The following is a 21,691-nucleotide window of genomic DNA, read 5'->3' as shown; positions in this document are numbered from 1 at the left end:
CCTATAACACCTTCTTTTGCCATTATGCCGTTTTTGTGTTTAATTTGGATTTCTTTTTTTCTATTTTTATTTTTGTGTCTCTTGGCTCTTTCAGAATACGTTTCTACCCTTACCATTAATCTGTCACGATTTTCGTGCATTTGTATAACTTGTGTTTCCACATCTGAAAACAATGTTTCGGTAAAGTTTTATTTCCGTTCGGAAATTATAGTTGAGATTCAGTCAAAGTATTTAGATTTGTATAATGTAGGGCTTAAAAGGTAAAAGTGACCAGATCATAGCCATTTGTTTTTTCCAAATCATATATAACTTTAACAGTTATATTTAATCAGAAATTCGTTATTATACCAGTCTTTACCGCCTTCTTATTTCGCTGGAGTATCATATAAAACGATTGAAAACAGATTAAGTCTCTATAACCAAAGGCGGAAATTTAATAGCAACACAGATTCATTTATGAACAGAACGTACAGCGTAAACTGCTTGATATGGAAAATAGTTTTGAAAAGCTTATTAAAAAAAGCAAGCCAAATATCCGTTAATTTAATATTCATTGTATCTTTCGTTAATTGTTTTAAAATATTTCACTGTGCTAATAATTAACAAGAATTGTGACTATGCCAGTGCATAGTTAATAGCAACTGAATAATTTAAAGAAAATAAAAACAATATATAGTTGATATAGAAATAAAAAAATGAGACTCTCGGTTTTATGACCACGGCTTGGAGAAAGAAATCTGATTTTAGGTATTTAAATATTCCCAATAATGAACACAGATTATTGAATGATTTAAAACAAATATTTGTATAAGAGACTGGTAATGTTATTTAGATTGTATTAAATAAAAAGAGGAGTGTATTATATATAATTATAAAACAATTCGCTCAAACTGGAGACAAAACCGCTATTAATAAAGTCGGTGTCGCCTATAAAGTTGACAAAATACTATTTATTATAATTTGTAGCAAAATATGAATAAATTCTTACTTTATTAAATAGTTCATATATCGGTTGTTAAAGAATCACTTTTATATTTCAATAATGCACACTTCTTTTCGGAACAGTTTATCTGAGTATATATTACAAATACATTCTCATTTAGAGTTTAACTGAAATGTGATTTTAAACATTTATAACTGATGCATATTGGAGGTGGCCGCTTTTGATCGGCAAAATTTTGTTGCTAATTCCAGGCAGCATTTGGCTGACAAATCATGTCTGAATTGAATATCAAATGCTACGAATAACATTGCGTGAAGTAATTAAATAGAAGTAAAATTACAGACGATCGATAGTTCTTTTAGAGTTACTATATCTCAACAAATTGTTTGCGGTAGATTAAGTTTAGTATTTAGTTACCGATTAAAATGAAATGTCAATCTAGAAAGACATAAGTCAAATGTTGAGGCGGAACAAAATTAGATTGCATTAACTGTTGTCCTCTTTGCCCTTTAATTGTTAAAAAATTATGCTGTTTACGTTTCTGTTCTATACAATCATAAGAATATTTTAAAGCTCAGTCAGACTGCAAAGGTGCGCAGACTGACTTGGCCTTTTCTTCAAGGAGACCGGGATAGCCAATTTACCGATGCAGAAGAAAACGTAAATCTAGAACTATTGAGCAGGATTATCATAAAACAGATTATTGGGACTATATGGAAACATAAAAACTGAATGTATGGGATACAAAAAATTACACTTAATTAAACATAAAGGTTAACACATATACGAGTATATTTTATCTGAGTATATATTATAAATACATTCATCTCAATGCTGTCCAAGTGTGTGTGATTCACTTATAGATCTAGATTCCCAATCTTTCGGAACATTAAAAAAACATTATAATACGGAACACTAAAGTTAAGGGATTGAAATTATTACAATAATGCGTTTCTGATTCTTCATCATTGTTGTCATTGATGTTAAAGTTGATTTTTTTATACTTCTGCTATTATGAACTTCAATTACACGTCTGTTTAGTGACATCTTTAAACCGACGGTACTTCAAAAGAACCCTAGTTATGAAATTAGAGTGCAAACTAGATTAAGATCTTAGATGTCTCATGCACTGATTAAAGTGGAATTAATGCTGGTCTTTAATCAGGAGTCCGATGATAACTCCTCCCCTGCTGGAGTTTTAATATATATTTCTTCACTATACCGGTTAATAATTTATCTCATATCTAATAGTTTATAGTTCGTCTTTGTTCTCCTTGTAGTTCGTATCGCACAATGGTTAAGCTGCTTATAACTGGTAATTTCATTTCACTTTGATTAATTGCCGAAAGTAATAACAATTATATATCCAGTTGAAACATGCATAAAAACGGATAAGCGAATTTCATGTTAAAGTTAAAATGATGGCATGCACGTGTATAGAAGTTTTGAAACACAGAAATGGTTATGGATATAATTCTTGTCATTTTTTTCCAATTATTATTCCCTTGACCTTTTTGAATGTTACATTGCAATTGAAATATTCCACAATTATTAAATTTCCAAGAAAGAGCTAAAAAGAAGTTTAACCAGAAATATTATCTTTTTTTTGTTTTGTAACTACACTATTTCATCTTTTTATTATTATATCGTAAATCATTCTGTAATTAATTAAACATTTAAGGAGAAATGATCGTATCACAAAGTCGTTAAGATTGATTCAGAAACATCTTTCTAATTAAACATAACATGATAAATAAATTATCTTAATTATCTTCCTTTTCTTTTATACCACAATACTGTTCTAAATGTTTCTTTTTTAAAGAAGGTTTCGTTGAATGTAATTCGTTAATTTTGAAATACGCTCGTATGTTTTAGAAAATAATTAGTTTGGGGAAAAGTGCATTTTAATCGATTATAATGTCTTTAAGACGTAACAAAAGCCTTAAACATTTTTATTTTAATTTCATCATCCTTCCGATGTGATTTTTAAATTTTCTTTAAAACACGCATAAAAACAATATAATTATGGGGATACGTACACAAATGCCAGTTTGTAATGATATAAGTAAGAGTAGCTTTGGTAAGAAGTAATGATTGTAGTGTTATAGTAGAAAATGACTTCGTAACCTCTGATAACCTAAAAATTCCATTCTATTTAGTTACGCCCATTGTTTTCTCTTTTAGGGCACATACATTATCTTACTTAGGGACCAAGCGCCGCTGTTCATGGAATGGCATTGAAAGTTCCATGATGACCGCCGTACGAACACATCTGCGGATGTTTCTAAATTCAAAACTTCACCATTTTCGTGTTTAAATGTCAATTCTAATTAAGCCGGTGCTAGGAGGCTTTGACGGTAACTTGTACTGTCCACGATCGTCCATTACCGGGCTCAACCAAATCGACCTTGCAACATTTTCAATTGTTGGACTTTTTTAGGATTCTGTTTTTCTCTATTTTATTATACTTGCAAGTTGGCTTGATTGGCAATGAAAGTACGAATGAAAAACGCAATGTAAAAGTTAACACACACAAATAATTTGTTTTATATCTATTTCTATTTACTGTATGTCTGTCACAGACAGAAGTAGCGAAACAGCATTTCAATGTTTTCCCAATATTTTCAATAATTATTATAATGAAATAAGGCTCTCGGACATCTGATACAAACATTCGACCAGAGCAGACCAAGATGAACTTACACATTCATGTCGTCCGTCACAATATGCACAGTTCACTTTTCATCTACTTATTTTGAAATCTTCCCGAACATGATGAATGGTTTTACTCATATTAAAGGGGGACAAATTCATTTAAAATAAGACAGACAGATACCTTTATTGATCATCAGGTTACATGTGTCACATATAACAACATGATGTGAAAATACAAACATACATATTTTACAAAACTGGTGGAAAACAGGGTATTTGATAAACATATGGATTGAGTCAACATTATTATAAGTTAAATAATCTCATAATTATATAGTTATTACAATTGTTTTCCTAACATAAGGGGGAGACTATCAGAAAAATGCTAGACTATTCGACAGGGTGCAAAAAATAGAAATTTCAGGTTCTAAATTTAGAAAATAAGTTTTTTAAAATAAGTATATGTATATATCGTGAGAAAGGTTCTATTGTTTACTGTGGCAAAAATTAATATATTAAGTATTAATGATTTAAAAACTCTTATAACTATCGTAGCGAAATTATTACCCTTAAGTCAGCAGAACTATATTTAAATGAAGTGAGGATAAAGTAGCAGATAACTTTTGTACATCAAAGAAGATGAAGATGTAAATGCAACGTATATAATATTTTGCTCTCTAGGATGACAGTAATGTATTCAAGAATGTAGCTATATAAATAATATATATAAATATATCTACACTAACAAAAAGGATGATTTTATTTTTACTTTCCAAAAGCTTTTGATTTTAGGTATCCCGTTATATTTTCCGAAAATGTACTTATTTGCCTTTTAGCTGTTTTGTTTGAAAATCAAAATATTACTTTGTTGTAATTTTGCATTTCTTGTTTTATATTTTTCAATTTCAATGCTTATTTCATCCTGTGATAAGCATCCCATATTTTCCTTATCAATTATTGCAACATGATAAAACACACGTTTGTCAAAAGGAAAAAACTATATTCATTTCTTAGGAGTAATGTGTTTTTGTAGATGATATTCAAAGTATCAAATATCTTAGAGAAAATATACATTAATTTCAGAGCTCATACAATTACATACAAATCCAGAATATCATGACCACATTCACCGCGATAGTGCCTAGAACTAACAAGCGAATAAAATAATTTCAGATGAAGAAACTAAAGGATTTTTTCGTAATATGTCAAATGAAATGAAATTAGTGCGTGCTCCGATTATATCCGTAGGCGTTTTGATGTTAATAAAATCTGATTTAGATCTCTTAAACATTTTGTTTTGTTAAAAATGGCTTTAAGTTAATATTATCTGATTAAGATCTGTTAAAAATTTGTTTTGTTGAAAATGTCTTCATTAATGTTGATACAATACGTGTGTTATGCCTTCGTTTGCAGTAATTCATCTCTCCTAATTAAACACGACTAACATGGATTCGCGGATCTAGAGGGGGCAACAACCTATCTTGGATATGGCCTAATATTTATATAAAAATAACATTTTACCATGGCCTACGTTTGTAAGTGATTTTAAAAGTTATTCTATTTTAAAGTTTTTTTTTGGAGGGGGGGGGGGGCGTATTATTTGCATTCACACAGAGAAAGTGCTGCAGACTCAGTTCATGGACGGTACTGAAAAGTGCAATTTACCGTCCACCCCCCCCCCCGCACCGGCTTAAACATAATTCATCATTTTAAAACCATTTGAAATAGACAAGTTTGAAGAAAATCAAGCTTATGTTTACTAGATATAATAGTTAAATGTCACATTCAAGCACAGAGTCTGGCATAAACTCCTTTACGAATACCAAATGTTAGTTTGTTTTAAAGTGACATTATGCCACACGCAGAAGTTAAAATAAATTTTAATTTTGCCATATTTCCTTCCAAATTTAAAGTCAAAATGAATTTTCATTTTGCTATAATTCTGCAAATTTATCGTCAAAATAAATTTTCATTTTGCCATATTTTCTTGCAAATTTATAGTCAAAATAAATTTTCATTTTGCCATATTTTCTTGCAAATTTATAGTCAAAATAAATTTTCATTTTGCTATAATTCCTTGCAATTGTATAATAAACCTCACATGAACGACAAAAATCTCACATGGACCAAGGAAATGTCTATGATAAAATTAATCAGAATTTACATGTAGTGCTTAATTAATAAAAAATAGTGGGCAGTCATTTTATATTTTCGGAAAATTTATATTTTAACCTGGACATATTACAATATCAACTTTTGATCAATCACTATTATAACAGTTAAACTTTCGAATTGTATACTAGGCAATTAAGCTCAACTTGACATTATGAAAATAGGCATTATGATATATAAATGAGTTGATGGCATTAACATGGCCTAGGTATGTTACATTTGTCCATGTCAAAAGCTTACCTTTCAGATTTCCTAATTCATTGTACAGTTACAATTTTAGCATTCTTTATAGAATTATAGCATACATAGCATTCTTCCAAAATTTACAAAATGATTTTGCCAATTATCTGTAAATATCAAATCAAGGAAGGGAAATTGGAGTTTTGAAAAATTAATGCATACATTACAGCACCCTTCTCCCTTACCTATTGGCCATTTCAGGTATCAATGAATACATCATTGTTTTATGTTGATTAATATGCCAAGTATAATTAATAGACAAAATAACCCTTTTTAATTACACAGTAAATAACAGTATTGTTATAGAAAACGTACATCTAACAAGAAACCTCACTATTTCAGTTGTTATTAAGTTTTACTTAACACATGCATGCGTTGTTTAAATTGGGATATGAATTGAATGTGAAAGCTTAAAAGCAATAAGTCTTAAATTAGATATAAAACGACACCTTTATGGAAAATTGAAGCAAAATCAGTGCGCGAATGAAAGCAGAAGTCGTAAAAGAACGTCTTGAGGCGTGACAAAGACTATCCTTATAAACTTTACAAATATACGCAAATCATTATTCTTTTCCCAAACACTCTACTACAAAATGAAACATATACCGAGGCAACCAATAAAGAGAAAAGCTTTGGTAATTGTAACGATGGATATAACATATCATTTAATAACACCTTCGGTTATATCATTATAAAGGGCACATATATGTAAATACGTATTATAATAATTAAAGGTCATGTCTCATATAGATAAAGAGAAATGTAACAATCCAGACATCTTTCTAGTTATGTAAAGAAACATTTGAGTACCTAATGTCGTACAAAACGCAATTGAATTCTTAGGAAAATTGTACAGATATTTTGACAAGAGATTTGTCACTATTGCAGGAAAGCCAGCTAAAAATGTGAGAATCTTTCAAATCTGAGAGACAGAGGCAGTTGTTACATTAATGTGAATGCATTTTTCACTTTAATGTCACTTTAATGTCACATTTAACACAGATAATCTTTGATAAGGTGACACAATGTTTCATCCCTTTTAAAAGGTTGCCACTAAAGTCTTGCCTTCACCATTCTCCGTCACGCAAGGAATTTGCACACAAAAAATGTTTCATCTATATATGGACATATCAAAATTATATTTAAACGCCAAGATTTCGTCTTCTAATTCAACTTTCATTCTTATACCGACTGTTTTTCTTTACAAGAAACATTTCACCATAGACCTAAACGTTCATGTTGGCACTAAATTAGTTTAAGCAATCAATGGAATATTGAAAAACAATATCAAACTTAATGGAATGAAAGATTGGCTTAGTCAACAGGGATCAATTTCAATGATAATCTAGCTAAATAAAAACAATCTTACGAGGAATTCAACTACAGTTTAGCTATTTCTCTTCTTAATTTATAAAGGAAATATAAATTTATTCTTATAAAATCTATCTATGTTAGTGAGTTCTAATACAATGCTCGATATATAAAACTACCGCGAGATTAAAATAATGATTATGTTATCATTCCTATAGTACCTATAACCTAACATTGTATTTTTTATATACGATATATGTACGTCCAAGCTTTCTTTAAATGCGGTATGACCGTACAGACATTCAAGTTTAAGTAGTGAAAAGGCAATCTATTTCATCTCTATTCAGTCTGTATTGAGATTTACAGTGGCAATCTAAGCATGCAGTGAATTACTGCTGGATTGAATTGAATGTGAAAGCTTCCAGGCAATAAACCTTAAATTACATGACGTTAGATTGAAAACAGGATATGACTCTTTCGTAGAATTTATGTCAGCACGAAATACGCAGAAGTGTCAGTGATGAAACAAAACAATATCGTCAAAACCGTTGTTATACTCACACTTTTAACAAACTTTAAAAATGTAATATTCGATAATGACATTCTTTAAAAATTTCTTAACATTGAAGTTGTGTTTATTTCAACTATTGATCTATTCAGTACAAAAGCGAAAACATCTTCTGTAAAAATTATAAACCGACTCGGAGGTGATTCTAAATTTTTCCGGAAAGTGGCTTTATATTTGTTTTCTTCATGGAAATATCATAAAAATGTGATATTACATGTGTTTTCATTTGATATGTAGTAGATATAAGCCGAACATTGTCCAGTATGTAAAATATTGAATTTCATGAGGCGCGTAGCGCCGAAGGGAATTCAATATTTTACTTATTGGTCAGTTTGAGGCTTATTACTTACTTAAATTACAATCAAATACAGTCGAGACTGTCATATGTGACTTTCCAAGGGACCTTCAGAAAAAGGTCGCATATGACAGGGAGTCTCTAAATACAGTCTCAATATCATCTAACTGTCTATATACCAATGTGACTTAAAGAACATTGATATTGTTACTGTGATCACGTATCATGTTAGCCATCGAAAAATTAGACATTATGTATCTTGTGCTAGAAATGTACAATTTTTATGTTTTAGTATTTTTTTTCTTACCTGCAAAACCCTATAGGTAGCCTCTAAAATAACAAAATGTCCGAAGCATGAAAACTTCGTGTTTTGAAATAAGACCAATTATGTACATTACACAAAAATTAACCAGTTACATAAAATGTTGGATTTACACACATACTGTTACATAAATTTGTACATTGGAGATTTTTACAAGAAATAGTAAAAATAAAAGTTTTAAAATTTGTATTAAATCTCGGATATTTTGAATGCTTGACTGAGATGACTTTAGGGATTCTTATTTTCTCTATTTTATTACTTTTATGAAGGATTTTTACTGACCATTAAGTGTTAAAAATGATTTTTTTTATTTTTCATATGACTACAGCTATCACAGATGTAAAATGTTGTGTTAAAATGACCATTAGGGTGAATTTTGGATATTTAGGCAACGAAATGAGATTTTCTTATTTTTGAATTGATATTTGTCATACCACAGGGGTCTGGAATCGTTTATATAAGCCAAACATATATGTAATCAAATATAACAGCTCTTGTTTTGAAAAGATGAAATTATTTTCTTTATAATTTCATCTATCTGAAAAGCTGATCATTACACTTATTTGAAAAGTTGACCTTACTGAAACAGTACGTACATACAATGAATCAAATCAAGTATAATTGTCAATTAAAATGCATGTAAAAAGAAGAAAATGGACAATAGGCAAGAATTAATAATCCCATTAAAATCATATCCTAACTGACTTCCACTACGGAAGCGTAAACGGTGATATAATGTTTAAGAGCTTGGAAATCGAAAACCAGTATTAACTATTCAGTTTCTATATAGAATGTAAAATATAAAATGTTATAATGTAAGCTTTTGTAAACCCACAGACACGACATGCGACGAATTTAACTCTATACACTATTTGATAACCCAGTATTGATACAAAGCGTCGATTATTCTTATTTTCTCTATTTTATTCTTTTCCCAAACACTCTACTACAAAATGAAACATATACCGAGGCAACCAATAAAGAGAAAAGCTTTGGTAATTGTAACGATGGATATAACATATCATTTAATAACACCTTCGGTTATATCATTATAAAGGGCACATATATGTAAATACGTATTATAATAATTAAAGGTCATGTCTCATATAGATAAAGAGAAATGTAACAATCCAGACATCTTTCTAGTTATGTGAAGAAACATTTGAGTAACGAATGTCGTACAAAACGCAATTGAATTCTTAGGAAAATTGTACAGATATTTTGACAAGAGATTTGTCACTATTGCAGGAAAGCCAGCTAAAAATGTGAGAATCTTTCAAATCTGAGAGACAGAGGCAGTTGTTACATTAATGTGAATGCATTTTTCACTTTAATGTCACTTTAATGTCACATTTAACACAGATAATCTTTGATAAGGTGACACAATGTTTCATCCCTTTTAAAAGGTTGCCACTAAAGTCTTGCCTTCACCATTCTCCGTCACGCAAGGAATTTGCACACAAAAAATGTTTCATCTATATATGGACATATCAAAATTATATTTAAACGCCAAGATTTCGTCTTCTAATTCAACTTTCATTCTTATACCGACTGTTTTTCTTTACAAGAAACATTTCACCATAGACCTAAACGTTCATGTTGGCACTAAATTAGTTTAAGCAATCAATGGAATATTGAAAAACAATATCAAACTTAATGGAATGAAAGATTGGCTTAGTCAACAGGGATCAATTTCAATGATAATCTAGCTAAATAAAAACAATCTTACGAGGAATTCAACTACAGTTTAGCTATTTCTCTTCTTAATTTATAAAGGAAATATAAATTTATTCTTATAAAATATATCTATGTTAGTGAGTTCTAATACAATGCTCGATATATAAAACTACCGCGAGATTAAAATAATGATTATGTTATCATTCCTATAGTACCTATAACCTAACATTGTATTTTTTATATACGATATATGTACGTCCAAGCTTTCTTTAAATGCGGTATGACCGTACAGACATTCAAGTTTAAGTAGTGAAAAGGCAATCTATTTCATCTCTATTCAGTCTGTATTGAGATTTACAGTGGCAATCTAAGCATGCAGTGAATTACTGCTGGATTGAATTGAATGTGAAAGCTTCCAGGCAATAAACCTTAAATTACATGACGTTAGATTGAAAACAGGATATGACTCTTTCGTAGAATTTATGTCAGCACGAAATACGCAGAAGTGTCAGTGATGAAACAAACAATATCGTCAAAACCGTTGTTATACTCACACTTTTAACAAACTTTAAAAATGTAATATTCGATAATGACATTCTTTAAAAATTTCTTAACATTGAAGTTGTGTTTATTTCAACTATTGATCTATTCAGTACAAAAGCGAAAACATCTTCTGTAAAAATTATAAACCGACTCGGAGGTGATTCTAAATTTTTCCGGAAGTGGCTTTATATTTGTTTTCTTCATGGAAATATCATAAAAATGTGATATTACATGTGTTTTCATTTGATATGTAGTAGATATAAGCCGAACATTGTCCAGTATGTAAAATATTGAATTTCATGAGGCGCGTAGCGCCGAAGGGAATTCAATATTTTACTTATTGGTCAGTTTGAGGCTTATTACTTACTTAAATTACAATCAAATACAGTCGAGACTGTCATATGTGACTTTCCAAGGGACCTTCAGAAAAAGGTCGCATATGACAGGGAGTCTCTAAATACAGTCTCAATATCATCTAACTGTCTATATACCAATGTGACTTAAAGAACATTGATATTGTTACTGTGATCACGTATCATGTTAGCCATCGAAAAATTAGACATTATGTATCTTGTGCTAGAAATGTACAATTTTTATGTTTTAGTATTTTTTTTCTTACCTGCAAAACCCTATAGGTAGCCTCTAAAATAACAAAATGTCCGAAGCATGAAAACTTCGTGTTTTGAAATAAGACCAATTATGTACATTACACAAAATTAACCAGTTACATAAAATGTTGGATTTACACACATACTGTTACATAAATTTGTACATTGGAGATTTTTACAAGAAATAGTAAAAATAAAAGTTTTAAAATTTGTATTAAATCTCGGATATTTTGAATGCTTGACTGAGATGACTTTAGGGATTCTTATTTTCTCTATTTTATTACTTTTATGAAGGATTTTTACTGACCATTAAGTGTTAAAAATGATTTTTTTATTTTTCATATGACTACAGCTATCACAGATGTAAAATGTTGTGTTACAATGACCATTAGGGTGAATTTTGGATATTTACGCAACGAAATGAGATTTTCTTATTTTTGAATTGATATTTGTCATACCACAGGGGTCTGGAATCGTTTATATAAGCCAAACATATATGTAATCAAATATAACAGCTCTTGTTTTGAAAAGATGAAATTATTTTCTTTATAATTTCATCTATCTGAAAAGCTGATCATTACACTTATTTGAAAAGTTGACCTTACTGAAACAGTACGTACATACAATGAATCAAATCAAGTATAATTGTCAATTAAAATGCATGTAAAAAGAAGAAAATGGACAATAGGCAAGAATTAATAATCCCATTAAAATCATATCCTAACTGACTTCCACTACGGAAGCGTAAACGGTGATATAATGTTTAAGAGCTTGGAAATCGAAAACCAGTATGCTTGAAAATAGAATTCGTGAAATGAGCAAAGAAATTATCGACAGATAACAATTATTGTTTTTTTTTAGTAAAATTCTGTAAAATACGTAATGGGCAAAGGAAAAACTTTGCATTACCCGTGTTAACTTACATTTTATTTAATCATTTATTTTTCTTTAATTTCGTTGATTTTCCACAAAATCCTGTGGTCATTGAAGCTTCTTTCACTACACGGCACGCTCTCTAATACTTAATGTGTTACACAATTAATATTGGACTTACACGTTAATATTGGACACCTACATGTACTGTATTAAAAATACAGTACTGTCAAAACAAAGGAATGACTTCACAGTAGTAATTTAAAAACTGATATAGTATGTAAATATTCTACAAATCTCAAGGTTCATGTGAGCAATATAACATACTAGAGATTAGTTTAACGTATGATTATCGAACAATATAAAATGCATTGATTCATGTAAAACGCACTGAATAGCCAAAAACAAACTTTCCGCAGGCAGTAAAGTAAAAGGTTCATGATGGTTTCTGACAGACAGCAATAGTACTAAAATAACAACAACAACAACAAAAAACAAAAAAACAAAAAAACAACCCCAAAAGCAAGCAAGCAAACATACAAACAAAACAAATCATTATGAAATCCACTGACGCCACTTAACAAACACACATTTTATGACTTGCTAGATAAAACAAAACAACAACAGCAGAAAAACACAACAACAGCAAAAAAATCACTGAAAAACAACAAGAGCAGCAACGAAAACAACAAATTGGTTTGACAGAATGTTAAATCTATCGACGTCATATGATTGATAACTATTTATCAGATTTTGTTTAGCACAGTCAGAAATATATAGGTCTTGGAAGGTTTCCTTCCGCCCGTAGGGAGAATCAGACAAATTAAGTAATCTGTTTTAAGAAAAGTGTTACCGGATTAATTTAAGACTTTGTATTGAATTCAAGTAGATTGAATAGGTTTCACAGTATATATTTTGTATGAATTATACGGATATTCAACCTACAGAAAACATAAATTATATTTAACAGCTCGGTTTAAAGAGTGAAATAATTTGTTTGTTTATTTTGCTGTGTTTTCTATTTGTACGTCGTTAGCAGCTCTGTGTGTCATATATCGACGGTCGATCCGAATGAACGTTTTATCTGAATAACTAACCAGAAGTTAACCAATTTATTTGCACGTGAGCCACTAAAACTAATCCAACAAGATTTCTGATCCTCAATGACAGACAAAGGAACATTAAACTCCATTTTCGAGAGTATTTGTGAGGGAGAAATTATGCCTCGACCAAGGATTTTACCAGAGACAACTCGTGTATGACAGTACGATTATACGAACTAAATGTGTTATATAAAATGAAATATTACCATAACAACATGTATATACTTACTACAAGACAGCTCCTACCATTGTCCCAAGTATAATGAGCAAACTAGAAAAAAAAGAAACACAGTGTTGCTTATTTTATCAAGATATATTATGCAAAAATTTGATATATGAAATTATTGATAATTGCTATTCAGTTTCTATATAGAATGTAAAATATAAAATGTTATAATGTAAGCTTTTGTAAACCCACAGACACGACATGCGACGAATTTAACTCTATACACTATTTGATAACCCAGTATTGATACAAAGCGTCGATTACACAACTGGCAGTGTTCATTGCAAGGACAACATAAACTTGACCAGTGATAGGGAACACAGCTTCACCAACAATGTTTGAGCGTTCTCTTATTCAAATAAGCCATGCACTAAAGGATGTTCTAGATTTCAATTGCTTATTTCAGGAACATAGTTTACCGAAACTAAAGCATAGTATTTCTTAAAAAGTTCCTTCCAGGGTAAGGCGTGAATACTATACTATCCATTTTATGTTCATTAATAAACGAAGATGAACTTATTATTACAGTGAATGCAACTTTTATTCATTTACAAAAGTAAAATACTCGCATATAAAATTGTTGTTTTGTCCTAAAGATCAAATTGCTATTATCGAATTCAAAATATTTTATTCAATCTGGAAGAATGGAAATAGGTATATGGAATAAAGTGAAATGTTGTTACATACTATGTGTACATGTATATTGTGTGTTAATAAATGTAACTGGAACATACAGTACAACAATCAATTGGCATAAAGAACAAACAAATATAAAAATAAGCATTTTTTCCTCATACACCTTCCCTGCAAATGATCATAGTATTCATATTTGATGCCACAAAATTGTCCCTAGATAAACCTTGACAATATCCATATATCAGAATGGTAACACATCGTACTGAATAACGTAATTGCCGAGGGACATGAATGTATATTTTCGATCTTTTATTAGAAAAGTGAATTAACACCTCTCAATTGAATCTTATAATCACACCAAACTCTTTTACGAGCAATATTCCCCCAAGGATTTCCAAATAGCTTATTAATTGATAATAACTAATGGCAATTCATGCATTTAGGCAGATAAAAATTAAACATAATAAAGAGTTTGAAATAAAACGATAAATATATATAACGCAATAACCTAATGCCTTAATTCTGATACCTCAAAACCTGAGAAACAAGCAAAAGATATTAACATAAAAATGGTTGCATAAAAAATAAGATAAAGAAAAAAAACCCCACAATTTTCACATAGTAAGATCTTTTGTAGACATAACTCAACACATCAATTTATCAGAAATACTGCCATATAACAAAAAAACAAAAAGAAAAAAATTTAAACAGATGAAAATAAAGTAAAAAGAACAAGTAATTTATATATTTTGAAATTGACCCTTTCATATCGTATGCTTTGCATGTTTGATATTTAAAAGTAATCATTTATAACACCCGAGGTAAGCCAAAGCATTTATGCCGGACCTAAACTGTGTTGGTCCGCCGTGACACAAAACCAAACAAAAACAATCTTGTCATAAAGTGATATATTGACTTACCAAGATTCCGGAACTTTTGACGACAGGAAATTGGCATGGTGAAACCCTAAAATATAGAGTGTAAATGATCTGAATGAAATATATACATGTAATAAGTATATTCGTTCAAGGGCATGTTTTTAATGCAGCATGCCACTTATTGCATCCTAATTTGTATGAAAATTTAGAAAAGGTATTTAAAAATGGAAACTGTGAAGTGAGCAAAAACAATACACACTCATTGCAAAAGAAGCCGACAATACACGAGAGTTACCGCTACCGAAAAGAGGTCAAATATGAAACAAAATCGTTACTGCGTTATCCAGACAGTAGAAATATGATACAAATATTACCAAATGAGTCATAAGTGGCACTGTTCATGATCTTGAATCTGTTTACCTGTCTTAAAATTATTTCACTTTTATCAAGGTTGTATTCGTCCCCATTTTTGCTCATCTGGAGGCATGCAGCTTTATATTATTTGATCCGTCATATATTCTAATACAAATTACGTAAACGGTTATATTGCCTATACCACTTCTTCAATTTAGTTTGTGTCTTTCGTTTTATGTTACAAAAATAAGTAGCAAACATTTTCGATGGACAGATAATTTAACTTGTCTGAAAATCATTTTACATTTTAGTTTATAAAACTGTTAAATAATTATAATAGTTGATTTGATATCAAGCGGTATATGGTCGAATCTTGTTAAAAGTGGAGGAAATTTTCGCTAATTTAAATTTTTAATATGTTTGACGAAAGTATAAGTTGTCTCATAGACAAGGCTTCTTAACGATGTTTATAATTAAATAAGACATCATTTATTAAATTAGGGTTAAATTTGTACTTATTAAGATATTATATTTTGAATATTTGATGGTCGTTATATCATAAATCATCACATTTAATGTACATCTTTCTAAACTGATATACATTTAAAAGAGAGCAATATATGATTGCTACTTTGCTTTGTTGTTTAATTTGACATTAAGTACATGGAAACTAATCAAATGTAACATTCATTTATGTATACATTCGAAAACAGTTTTCACTGCCAACATGAATCTGGGGGATAGATTATATCTTACTCAACCAAAATGAAAAATACCCAAGAAAATGTCTCTTCATGCCAAACCTATTTTCGGAATTACAATTGTATAACCCTGTAAACATTTTGAAGAATACTTTCGAACACAACCGCAGTTATGTATTTATGATCGCTCATTATTGCCAATTACACACATTCCAGTCACGTGTTCTGTTTTTATTTTACTTAAAGAATTTTTCCAAGGTACCATACTTTACGGATTACAGGAAACAATTACGACACAAGTTGTTCATTTAGACTCTTATTAAACAGCTTTTAAAATGTAGCAAATAAACTCCAAGCGTTTGCACCATGTATTCTCCCCCCAAAATCGTTATTGGACCCAGTCTTAAAAATAAACTCTAATATTTGTCTTCAAGTCCAAAGATTCTATAACAAATACCTTTTGTATTCCGCACGCGTCTTGCCCAGTATTGACAAATGTGTACTTGTGCAACAGAATTCAGTATTGTACTCAACAAAGTATAACAAAGTAATTACATGTATATCAAAAAAATTATCAAAGAGCGTTTTTACGTTTTAACGATATTGTGGTAAGCTGTATATAATTTTTTTCTTTTTTAAATAGCAACGAGTGTGATTATGTTTTATCACATGATATAATAAGACTTTATTACATGGAATGCAGGCAATATCGCCTAACTATAAGCTCAATGTTTTAAGTATCACCAAATGGTGTTACATATGTAGGTGGCGTCATGACATTTTATATTAAGTGTGTGTTTTTATAATGATTTCTATTAGAATATCACGAGGTGTAAACGCGGAAACTTCATTGGTTATATTTTGTAATTTGTGGAATAAAAAGAAATAGTTACTTAATAGTCATTTAATATTAAAAACAGAGACGTAATGTATCAAAATTTAAGCGTAAATCTGCAAAGCAATCTTTTCGATATTGATTACTATAATTAAACGCAAACTTCAAGGAGAAATGCTTATTCAACCGATGGTACTGCTGCGTTTTACTTTTTTCTGATAAATTTCATAATTCTAATAGAAAAAATGCTTGATGACGTTAGAATATCGGCATAATATTAGAATTTTTAAAAATATGTGTTTTCTGTTGTAACTAGTAACTTAATTTATTCTGTTCTTTTTTCTAAAACACGCCAACCACAACCACCGAAAGTACTTTTCATTTTAAGGTAGAACGCGACATTTTGCGAACTTTCGAGTACGTTACAGATTATTCTCTGTCTATTTTACAGCTTTGCATTTGGAGTTTATATCTCCATAAATTATCATTTCAAAATGTTGAGTATAATATAAATACGCAAAATGTATATAGAATAAATAATTTACGTCTTACATAAAAGCTGCGCACACATTACGAAGCAGAGATTAATTTATTTTAAACACATTGAAATTAAAAGATCCCTCAACTTTGATAACAAAATACATTTAGAATCTCTATTTATCTCAGTTTATATAGTTTTATTTCAAACAGAATGATTAATGCCTAATATTTATTATTCCTTTTAACATGTGGATTCATTTCCTCTGTTTTGGTATTCAGTTTTCACTATAGATCGAACAAAAAAGGGGTAACATTTTCTATTGTGCGTTTTATATACAGGGCTGAACCAAAAAAAAATATATTTATTTGAACTTTACAATATATTCAATCTGAAATGAAAAGAAGACACGAATAGATGAATGTAATTCGATAAGCAGTTTTAAGCAATGCCTTTACAATGTAATCCAATAAGAATGTAACATAATTTAACTAAGACCATGAAAAATCGATTAAGAATTAATTTGTACTTTGATAATTCACTGTAACATCCGTATACTATTAAAATTATTCTTACCTAGGTTGCCACTTTCAAGTCTAATAACATCAAATTAATATCATTATTTGTTAGCACAGTAATGTTTTAGGGATCGACACGAGCTAGCTAAGCAAATAATTCCCTATGAACTTTACGTAGCATTGGGTGCATAGCTTCCTCGAATATACTGCATATTTCTAAGAATTAAGAATTCATTTAGTTGAGAATACAATATTTCAATACTGGGAAGCAGACAAATTGAATTACGGCGTCCTCACTTGATTGGAATTTTTATCCAATCTATCAAATATATTGACGGGTTCTACGGCATTTATCACAATAATAATATTGCGATTGTTTTATGATGTCTGGTATGACAAATGCCGTTATTTTTTAAATATAAACACGTATTTTCTTTTAGACAGGAACATTTATTGATTACAGAAAATGTTAAATAGCTAGAAGCAATACTTTTACATAAAAATGGTCTTTAAATGATCTAAACATAGTGTAACGCTGAGTATTTCCTGTCAAATATCATGCAACCAATGAGTTATTTTACTATTATGCAGTTCAACGTCTTTAAATCGTTAGATTTGAAGTTAATTGATGAAAAGTGTTACTTAAAATTTACGGAAATTAGACATTATTATATTGAAATGAGAAAAAAATATACATAAGCATTAACAACAATGGGTTGAAATTGGAAATGATAATATCTTTTTCAAACAAACGTTTGTACAAGTTTGTATTGACATTGCAAAAACCTGTACCTTTCTTTCGACAATATAATCAACAAAATCAACAGGTATAAAAATAATCGTTGGTTGTAGTTGATTATTTCTGTAGAGTAGTCATTGCACACCAGTAATATCTTGGCAATGACCAGGAAATAAAACAATAAAATATAGACTATTTAGAAACACATATTTAGGAAAAGTTCATACGCTCTTTACGAGTGTATAATGGCATGTTATTAGAAAGGTACAAAGGAATGCTAATTGAACAAAACTTGCAGAGTTTCACTGCACTTACGCGCTATTTCTTGGCATTTCGATAGCACAACAACCAGCAGCTGTCACTTCTTTTGACACATGATGAAAACTGTTCATTTTGTATTCCTTTAACTAACGTTGATTCAATATTCTTTTTAAAATAGGTTTTGAAATTATCAAAAGTGTATGGCATTACATTTTCATTACGTACTGCTTAACTGCACGATAAAAACAAAAGTTCACTTTGATAACTATCTGAAAATAATTGTTAGACTTTACTGAAATATAATATATATCTATATAGACTTAAATGCAAAACTTCGATATGTTCAATGACAACATTGTACGTCAAAGAAAATTATTTGGCCAATGTTAGACTGTGTTTTAGAAGTGTTATTTATAGTGACATGATGTTATTATATTTTTTCACGTACGCGGAACATCAAGCATTTTCATAAGTGTTTCAGTTTCGGCTGACGGAAGTTTGATGCCAAAAACAACTGAGTTATGTCTAGTCTGAAGAAGATTTTTCACCAAAAGAAGGAACTAAATATTGATAAATTAAGAGGGACATGCTATGCATCTTTTTGTTCCTAACCTTACAGGTGTACCTACAGACGAGAAATATTTTAAGAAAACATCCATTTAGCTAATTACGATAGAATATGATTAGGAAATTTAACCAAACGCTGATATGTGTCTAGATTTAAAGACAACTGGTAATGCACGCATGATTTTATGTCACGTTTGGATGAAAAGATAAAACAACAACACAATTTATCACTTTAATAAGTTTTATCAGTTGATATGTTTCATTTGGCAATCATGTACGCTTATCAAAGGTACGTATACATTTAAATGGGTTTGTTACCAATTAGACATTGAATGACTAAATAGCCCAGTTTTTTGTTACAACCGTAAGTGATAAAAAAGCTTTAAGAATTCAAACGGGTATCCATATTCATAATAACAGGTACGAACCATTATAAATTAACTTTTGAAAACTAAGTCTTTTTTATTCAAATGTATTGAAAAATTAAATCAAAGTTTTTTTTTCTTTTATATAATAAATCGTGTATTCATTCTAGGTACACTAAATGGAAGTATTTTGTTTAAAGTAATACAATACACATCTATTTTGTTTTCTTTTCAAATATCAACCCATCTATTTTGTTTCTTTTTTTTCTCAATTATTCAATGTAATGAATATAGCACATCCATGTACATTTTAACATGTAAATCATTAATTTAGTGGAATAACTTAATTCTATATAAGAACATGTCTTCCATTCTAATCCAGTTTTGTAAACATATTTGATATGTTTTGTATAAACTGTAAGATGTATAATATTTATGTATAATAGGATATGTCTAAACTAAATGAGACATATGCTTGCAATATATTTTACACAGAATTTTAAAACAGAGGTACCGAGAAACCGTCTCATTTTAACCCAGTTGAAAACAGTATTTCATCATATTTGATGACATAAACCTCAAAAACATATGTTCAGAGGCAAACAGTTTGAAAAATGATTGATGTTAAACCAGGATCTTTTGTATTATCTGATCTTCAATGTGTTACATCTCATTTTTAATACACTTATACATTGTTGTTTTATATACAGGGGTGTATGTTTGTCTGGTAAGATTATTCCCGTTTGTCAATTTTCTAAATCTACTTCTTGAAGAACCAACAGTTTGTATACTTAGTCTATTGAACTCGTTTGAAATGTTCATTCTAAATGGTAATAATACACTTTTGGTTTACAAAGGGCACATATTCCGTAAGTATTTCAATGTTGATAAGAACAAATGAAACGCATCATTGTTCTGTAATTAATACAATATTGAGGTGTTGAAGTACTGAATTGTACTTATAGATAGTGACGAATGACGTACAATATTCATTTGCTTATGATACTTTAGGTGTGCGTATTTACCCATTAAATTTCATAACAATAAACCACATCATTTTCGAACAGATATGAATACAATATTCATATAAAAGTAACAAAACTGAATATGATTTCAAAACAGTATATCTTTGTAGATGCGCAACAATGCAATTTGAGATTAGTTAATGTCAATTAGTTGCTGTTATCATTCATTTTGTTGTTAACAAAACTCAGATGATTTTTGTTTGCAAAATCAAAGATGCATTGTCTCAAACTTTAAACAGATTTCTTGAAGACAAATTTGTAATAGTTTATGAGCAAAAACATCATTATAAAGAACACTTAAAACAAGTCGTATCGGTTCATATGGACCGTTACTTTTTGTACGTATATCAATGTCATATGGCACAATTCAATATCCTATGTATTTTGTTTCTTTCGCCGCATATTGTACAGATTCAATTAGGGTAATGCTGCTTAAGTGCTTTAGGTCATAGCAATAAACTATTTGCGTCTAGTCGTATTTACGGTATATGTTTAATGTACATTTGGAAAGGTATGAATTGCGAAGCGGAACGAGTATGAGTTAACGTATTAACATGTATTAGATTGTATAAAGCTATAAATACGATCTAATACATGCTAATACGTTTCATCATACAATAACTTTTGTTTTAATAAACTCAAAAGAAAAGTAATTTGTTTTTCAAAAAAGTTGAAGATGGGCATTGACAACTCTTTGGCAAATCGGTTTATTCTCTCACAACAGGAGTATTCAGCGCATAATTAGACGAATTGAACAAAAGTAAACATAAAACTGGTGTAGTTTAACCACATGTTTAA

The 21,691-nt window shown here is 29.8% G+C and overlaps 1 protein-coding gene across 7 annotated transcripts in view; it reads right to left on the bottom strand.

The window, feature by feature from the left end:
- LOC132760160 (Na(+)/H(+) exchanger beta-like) overlaps window positions 1-21,691 on the bottom strand; it is a 133,078-nt gene that overhangs the window by 17,662 nt on the left and 93,725 nt on the right. For all 7 annotated transcript variants that reach the window (XM_060752071.1, XM_060752070.1, XM_060752072.1 and 4 more), the window contains exons 3-4: window positions 15,093-15,138; window positions 13,540-13,581 (exon numbers count right to left, since the gene is read on the bottom strand). In XM_060752071.1, the coding sequence (XP_060608054.1) occupies window positions 13,540-13,581; window positions 15,093-15,138 (88 nt within the window). The remainder of the gene's footprint in view (window positions 1-13,539; window positions 13,582-15,092; window positions 15,139-21,691) is intronic.

Source organism: Ruditapes philippinarum, unplaced genomic scaffold, assembly GCF_026571515.1.
Source record: "Ruditapes philippinarum isolate M1 unplaced genomic scaffold, ASM2657151v2 ctg68_1_1_1_1, whole genome shotgun sequence".
Classification (NCBI taxonomy): domain Eukaryota; kingdom Metazoa; phylum Mollusca; class Bivalvia; order Venerida; family Veneridae; genus Ruditapes; species Ruditapes philippinarum.
The sequence above is the reverse complement of the archived record's forward strand: the minus strand, read 5'-3'. Positions and strand labels throughout refer to the sequence as shown.